This window comes from Priapulus caudatus, unplaced genomic scaffold (genome assembly GCF_000485595.1).
Source record: "Priapulus caudatus unplaced genomic scaffold, Priapulus_caudatus-5.0.1 Scaffold103, whole genome shotgun sequence".
NCBI lineage: Eukaryota > Metazoa > Priapulida > Priapulimorpha > Priapulimorphida > Priapulidae > Priapulus > Priapulus caudatus.
Window position 1 is genome coordinate 545,614 of NW_014577164.1, and position 7,941 is coordinate 553,554.

The 7,941-nt window shown below is 40.0% G+C and overlaps 2 protein-coding genes across 3 annotated transcripts in view; one reads left to right on the forward strand and one right to left on the reverse strand.

Moving 5' to 3' along the window:
- Positions 1 to 697, reverse strand: part of LOC106805163 (tubulin epsilon chain-like) — a 21,126-nt gene extending 20,429 nt beyond the window's left edge. For both annotated transcript variants that reach the window (XM_014806660.1, XM_014806659.1), the window contains exon 1: positions 540 to 697. In XM_014806660.1, the coding sequence (XP_014662146.1) occupies positions 540 to 564 (25 nt within the window). In that variant the 5' untranslated portion in view covers positions 565 to 697. The remainder of the gene's footprint in view (positions 1 to 539) is intronic.
- A 273-nt stretch (positions 698 to 970) lies between these two features.
- Positions 971 to 7,941, forward strand: part of LOC106805167 (E3 ubiquitin-protein ligase AMFR-like) — a 30,784-nt gene continuing 23,813 nt past the window's right edge. The window contains exons 1-3 of the mRNA XM_014806663.1: positions 971 to 1,401; positions 2,618 to 2,710; positions 3,152 to 3,316. Coding sequence (XP_014662149.1) covers positions 1,141 to 1,401; positions 2,618 to 2,710; positions 3,152 to 3,316 — 519 coding nt within the window. The 5' untranslated portion in view covers positions 971 to 1,140. The remainder of the gene's footprint in view (positions 1,402 to 2,617; positions 2,711 to 3,151; positions 3,317 to 7,941) is intronic.

The following is a 7,941-nucleotide window of genomic DNA, read 5'->3' on the forward strand; positions in this document are numbered from 1 at the left end:
GCACTGTGGTGAGTGCTGGGTGAACTTTGTCGTTACGGTCGGTCGTTGTCGCTGCAGTGTGGCTGCGCCAGTCGCCGCGACTTTGTCGTTTGTCGTTACGGTCGGTCGTTGTCGCTGCAGTGTGGCTGCGCCAGTCGCCGCGACTTTGTCGTTTGTCGTTACGGTCGGTCGCTGTCGCTGCAGTGTGGCTGCGCCAGTCGCCGCGACTTTGTCGTTTGTCGTTACGGTCGGTCGCTGTCGCTGCAGTGTGTCTTGGCCTTTACTGTAGCATTCGTCAACTTTGCATAATCGATGGTCGAATTATGCCTTTAAGTATGAAAGCGAATGGACTCCCGTACCCGTAGCCTCGAGACATTAAGATACGGCTACCGTACCCGTAGCCACTGCCTTTTTTATTGAGACGTTCCAACTTCCAAGTGGCAGTTCCTGTGTGGCTGTGCACTGGTAGGCTACAAATACAACTGTCTAAGACTAAGTAAGACTCGAGTAAGACTGAGTAAGAGTAAGCGTGCTAGTGAGTCTGCGTCGTATGAACTTACTCTGTATTAATATGGACTGTGACATCAGGGAATGCTTTGACAATCCTAGAACTTTGTTTGGTGCTGTCAGTTGTTTTCACGTGTGTAACAGCATACTATTCTATTTTGAAATTACCTCTATTTTCTGCCGTACAAAGTTCAACGCCTTCGGCCTTCGGCCTGACTTGTTTTGTAGGAGGCGAACGCATCGCCGCCTACAGGGAATTCCTGGTAAACAGGATTTATGTATTAATACGCGATAAAGATAATTATTTTTTGTTAGTTTTATGGTGGTGTCTAACTACCATATATATACATAGTTGTCCTGTTTTTTGTGTAAATATATACGATATTGCTTTAATTCAAGTCATACTATTTTTTAACTGTCGGTGTGATATTATTGTATGTAGTCCCAGGAGGTAGTTCCTGCGCACAAACACAGAAATGGATAGATGTCATTGGGCCAGGTTGGGTTATGTAGATTTGTAACCATCTGAATGGCGCATAACTGTGTTGTTGTTGTTTGCTTAGCTTAACGGTTAGATTAATATCGCATAACACATCAGCATAGACAAGGATTCCCTGCACCAGTTTGTAAAGAGTCGCCCACCATACAGTCAGGATGCCTATGATGTTTCTAGACCGGATGCCGCTACCGCGTATGAAGACTTACACAATGCTAAGTCTGATGCTTCTAGCGTCGGCCGTATTTCATGCGCACCAAGTTACGGTGCAAGTGTTGGAAGAACCAGAAAGCGTGTTTGACAGCGATAGGAAAAATGCGTCAAACGTTACGGACTCTGTCGAGTTCCAACCCAGCAATACAACAGACTCTGTAATCACATTTCTTGGTGTGATGGTTGATGATCCTTGGTGTATTTGGGTAGGTCGGCCTCTGTCACGGCCACTCGGACTGAAGGGGTCGTTGTCGTATAGGGTACTACTAGTACTACTACATATATTTAACTATCTGATATGGTTAGGGAGTAGGCGTAGGCGACTCCCTAGACTAGCATTATATTACATTTATGTATACATGTATGTACCTCGGGTACTTATATGTAGTACCCTATTATACGACAACGACCCCTTCAGCGCCACTTGGCACTCAGTTTCAGTGAAAGTATCACTAAATAATAATTATTTATATTGATTAGTTTGTTAATCGTACTGCAGTAGGCGTTTCCACTGTGTTTATTACTGACGCATTACAACTCGTGTAATAAGGTTACGCTGTGGCTATATGCCCGGCAGCCGGCACCCTAACCCTAACCTTCCTGTTTACTTGAGAAATCACCGAAAATTAAAAACTGCCGGGCATTTAGGAAACCGAAGACCGTTCCCGGCAGCCGTCGGATATTTTCCAAGTGTCGATTGCAAGTTCGTTCGTTCGATGATCCGAAGCTAGGAGAATTGGGCTAGTTCGAATATACAGCTCTAACGAAAATTGCTTGACATTTCTAAACAAATGTAGAATACTTTGGATCACGTAGTACACTGTTTACTTGAGAAATCACCGAAAATTAAAAACTTCCGGGCATTTAGGAAATCGAAGACCGTGCCCGGCTGCCGGGCATATAGCCACTTCGATAAGGTTAATCACACCACAGTAGGCGTGTTACATAGTTGGGACACACATTGCTGCATAACATAGCATTGGTTCAACGTAACTAAGCTTGCGAGCTCCTTGCCATCAGTAAAGTGAGTTGTAGTACTCTGTGTAGAAGTATAGTTACGTTGAACCAATGCTATGTTATGCAGCAATGTGTGTTCCAGCTATGTAACATGCCTACTGTGGTGTGATGAACCTTATTACAGGAGTTGTAATGCATCAGTAAAAAAACACAGTTAATTAGGTTGGTGTCCCAGGAAACACAGTACTAGACTGGTACCACTACCGGCCTACACAACTTGCACCTTCAAAACCGATGGACAAATAACATTTGGCGATTGAAATATGTGTCGGTAAATTGGTTGCGCTTTTTTTAAAGTGTTTGTTTGGAAATTGTAATGGTGTGGTTACATTTCACGATGAGTTGTTATGTATTAATGAGGCTACCTTTATACAGAGCTATACATGTTATTCCTTTATATTTCAGACATTAATCAACATGGCATATTGTTGTCTTATTTTGCTTGGCAAGGGTATTCAACGCCTTGTCTTTGGTGACCTGCGAGTTAGTGAACAGCAGGTGAGTTACTATGTGTTCCGTACCTATTGGAACATTTGGCTTTTCCATGCCAGGTGTTTCCCAATTCTTCTGTTTCTATTGTATTTCTTTTTTATTATATTCATGTTTGGCAGTTTCTTTTATACTACTTAAGTAATGTAAGAGTGCACCTGACATGACAACAAATGCTCTGTAATTAGATGTAGGTATGCTGTCAGATCCTGTTGAGTGTTCAAGTGCAGATTCATAACTTGTCATTCAGAATAATATTATAGCTGTAATATCAAGTTGTACAGATTAAATAGAATGATTAATATACAAATTACACAACTCGTAATCTGAGTGAAAGCAACACACGCTAGAACATACATGGCGACACAGATATTTTGAATTTATTAGGCGATCAAGGTGAAAACTGAAATTGGCTAATCATAATGTTTGTGCTTTGGACGTCTTTTTCAGCACATCAAAGACAAGTTCTGGAACTTCGTGTTCTACAAATTCATCTTTGTGTTCGGTGTCATGAATGTTCAGTACATGAATGAGATGGTGCTCTGGTGCGCGTGGTTCTCCGTGCTCGGGTTCCTTCACATTCTCGTGCAGCTGGGAAAAGACAGGTTTGAATACGTAAGTCCACACAATGTCTCTAGTGACTTTTTGTCGGCGTCAGCACACACCTGTAGTGACGCAGTTTTCCAGTGACATTTACAGAGTTAAGAGTTTAAATAAGGTCATACATACATGTGCTATTGGACAGATCACTGGTTGTAATCATGTTGAATGGTGTGACTAGTCTGGATCCGTGATTGCTGCTTGTGGGGTGGATTCTGGCATGTCTAATATGGGTGCATGTCAAACCAGTCGATCAATGTTTGATGTTAGTTATGAACTACCATGTGATGGGTCATAATTGAGTGAACGTTTGTTTAAGAAACGTATGAATTTGGGAAGATCACTGCCCTTTGGATGTAATCTAAGGGATTTATACCAAACAAATGTGCCATGAGTGTGAGAAAACATTTTGCGTTGTTGCTGCTAGCAACAAATGCCAACATTCTTTAACATGTCTTGCATGAGACTGATTAGGCATCGAACCTCTGGCGTAAACCAACTTGACATTAAGCTTTTGCTGTGTGAGAATATGTTGATAGCAGGCTTGCAAAAGTAACTGCAGTCTAATGAAATACATGGTCTATGTTTACACTTGGCACATTAATAACTACTCTACTTATGTTCAAGGCTGTAAAATTTGCTTTTAGGTTTTAACACGTTGCACATCTTTCGTGCAGATAAAAAGTAGAAACTCCCCTACTTCACATTATTGGTGTCAGATATAGCTAATACATACTGCCTGTGATGTTGTGTAGATGATGGAACTGTAAACATTGTATGCATGTCATATGATATCAACAAGTGTGTGCAAATTAATATATATTCATTTGCACACACTTGTTGATATGACATGCATACAATGTTTACAGTTCTATCATCTACACAACATCACAGGCAGTACGTATTAGCTATATCTGACACCAATAATGTGAAGTAGGGAAGTTTCTACTTTCATATATATATGAGCTAGTGTAATTTAATAGGCCGTAGCTACGCGTCTGGTTACCAGACGCCCAGCTCCCAGGCTACACGGATCGTCATGTATTTCTTATGTGAACCCAACTATATATTTTTTTAGTAAAAAACAATAAACAATCAGTTTTTACCATAATATTACTTACCTTTGGGTATTTTATCAAAAAAATGTGTTTTTGTAACTTTTGAAGCAATAGTTATAGTAAATCCAGTAAAATCAACGATTTGAAAGGGGGCGTAGCCTAACCGTGACGTGGATTTGGGAATCTGTGCTGAGCTTTGTAATGGATGTCCGTACACGTAGATACTGCAAATTTAATAGCTGTTAAACTTTCAGCCATGCAACCCAGGGTTCTCCAAGAGCACTTATAGCTTGGCGGCTTGCCAGGCTATCGTCGAGCCCCGCCATCCTAAAATGCACCCGCCACTTTAATATCATAGCCGCCATGCTAAATATCATAGCCCCCGGACCCCCCTAGCACGCAAACTGTAGTCTTCGGCATCTTGCAACTAGGCACCGTAAAGCAGCAACCCGCCATGCCCTAATAATGCAAAAAGCTTGGAGAACCCAGCAAGCCGCTTCATGTGTATGTTCATGTCTACACCGAGTACCAGCCAAGCATAAAACGGTGAATGTCAGATCGGTTTTGACTCGCATCAGCTATATTATTATTTCCCTGTGCCAACTGGTCTTACACTAGCCAATTATATCTAGCTTCAAAACAGACGAGACTTTCCTTCGTAATGCTTTTAGAGGTTAACGTCAGCATGCCAGTGATAGCAGTTAATGGGTGTCCTTCAAATCTTTAATATTCGATTGCACAAATATCAACACATTATGTATTTGTTTGCAATTGCTGATAATGAACATCAGCTTTACATGCAGGTTGGAAGCAGTTATTGCCATTTCAAATATTATCTTAATATATAGACTTATCCTGGCGCTTAATAATGTGTAGTAGAGATTTTATAGACCTAGAGATGGGATAGCAAGACTTGATAGGGATACATTGCAGAATTTCCATGTTTAGCTGCCTGGAAATCCATCCGTATTAGTATTAACTGGTTTATTCATTCTCACAGAAATGTTACTCCAGTTCCTGAATTTCTGTGATTATTTGGCCTGTCTAATGGCAGTACGCGATTTAGATATATATCCAACAACATGAGAGACATGTATAAGATTTACTCTAAAGTAAGCGGCTGGCATGATGATATAATTTACTTCGAAATAAGCGTGGTGACCAACTCTACACAACACATTTAATTAATTCCACAATCATATATATCAAAGTGGCCTATTATTTGGGGGGTTGTTGCTATAGATAACAGATGTAGCTATGTTTGGGCTTGTGTATCAGCGAATATGTGTCTTCTTAGCTGGCACTGTGCTGAAAGTGTTTATGTGAAAAGGATACTTTGAAATTTGCCTCTGTAAATGTTAGCTTGTATCCACATCCTGTTTTGTGAATGTGAATAGGTTCCGTAGCCCATAAAAATGTTTGGCACAATGGTGATAATCAACAAGTTAACACCTGGTACAACAAATAGTGGATGGTGTGAACTCGCCTCCTGACCTAGTATAGCAAACAACAACTTTAAGAAATGGCTTTGCGTAATTACTAACTATTTTTTGTAATATTAACACATAACCAGCCTTGCTAGAACTTGCCAGCTTCTGGCTGATAACAACATACCAGATTTTCGCTAATAAAATATCATTCGATTACAAAACAGTTGAGCTGTGACTTACAAAAATAACATTCCAAAAGTTGCGCAAGTTCTTCGATATTATCATTAGAATGATTTCTGTTACGCATTGTGGTAGTGCAGCCAGTTGCACGAAAGCTGCTTTCGTGCAAAGCTTGCTGCTAAATCAACAGTTGGCAGCACTCTTAACTACAGCTATCGGTAAATGTCAACAATTCCTGGTCTTCCGTTATACAGTCTGATGCGGAGTGCCATACGGGAGATGTGACGGCCAGTAGAGACGGGGAACGATATTGGAGATTCGAGTTGAATACGGGTGATGGAAATGAAATCTCACCGAAAGGAATATTTATATAACTAGTCAGTATTGTAATTGGTATGTGACATATATTAGTATCCGCTTGGAAATTTAGAATATGCCATTACTTAAACCACATTGTATCAAGGATGCATGCCGCTTTGGTAATATTTATAGCCTTGGCATTCTCCCGTGCCGTCAACTTCACACTACGTTTAAGAAACTTCACTCTCTGTAATTCTTGTTCTTATCATAAACAAAGTATGTATATTCATATATTACAGTAAAAAAACCCGCGTATAAGAACATAAGATTTAAGAACATGTTAGGTTAAAAATTTCCCAATTTAGACCCCTTACATAAGAACCTGCGTTTTAATAGCTAAAGATTTTAAAAGTAAAGGTTCTTAATTTATCCATGCAGATGAAGACTTAAAAAGAAACACAGGAAATAAAAAGACGAGACTCAACAATATCGATGCAATAACAATGCCAATGACCCCAAATGCCAATGCTCAACCAATAAACAATGCCGCATCCCCTGGATGTGCTTATGAACAACAGTACCTGCCCAATTATTTACATATACAGTAAAACCTAGCAATAAAAGAACACCGTCGATTAATGTGTTACGTGTAAGCATATTATGTACATTATTGTATTGACATCTCAACCATAAAAAAACAAACATGTGCAAACAACTTAAACTCCTCCATATAACACCTACACATAACACTACTGTACTGGTAACATGACATCATCAAGTCCACTACGCCGGCGTTTCAGCTACTACATATTAAAAGTAGAAACATATTAAAGAACCTATTAAGAACGCTTTTGAGCCTAATTTTTTCAGTAAGACCATCCTTTAATATAAGAATCATGTGAGCTAACTTGGAAAAATCAATGGTTCTATACGCGGTGTTTCTACTGCTATATCAGAAGTAATAAATAGTTGAATCCCTATTATCACATTCTGAACATAATATAATATATACACCCATATAATCGTATTACATCTACTTCATGAAGCATTATACCAATAAGTGTTTGGCTGGGATTCTGATCTATGTTCCTGCATTAATCTTCTCTTATGATTTTAGATTGCATTAGCACTCTGCGCAGCGGACTGAGTGGCGTGCTAAATACCTTGCTAAGTTAAGAAAAGTATCTGTCCATCTATAAATTTTAGGTCGAATACGCACGCTGCGTGAAACTGAGGTAATGTCAAAGACCCTCTGCAGTATCCCTCCTCTAAACGTAAAACCCCATAGCTCATAGAACTATAGCCCTTCGCTCTCCACAGCCTGTTCTAGAGCCTAATAAAAGTCCTGCTGTATAAGACGGCTAGGACGTCTGACTGTGTCAGAGCGATCTCTCGCGTAATGAAGAACTGACGTCACTTTTTGCGTTTTGTCTTTGTGGTGAATTACCCACCCCGCACCGAACTGCCCGAATCGGCATTCACACTGATCCTTTTATGTTAGCGTTTAATTTTTATTTTTTTCACAACGTCACATTTTTTTTGTGGTTTTCATTTTCACAGATCCACGTCTTTTCTTGACCGATCCTATTCTATTCAACTGAGATTCGTGTGTTTAGCGATGTCCATAACAGGCTCATGCATCCATCATACCATCATACCATACACTCCCCAT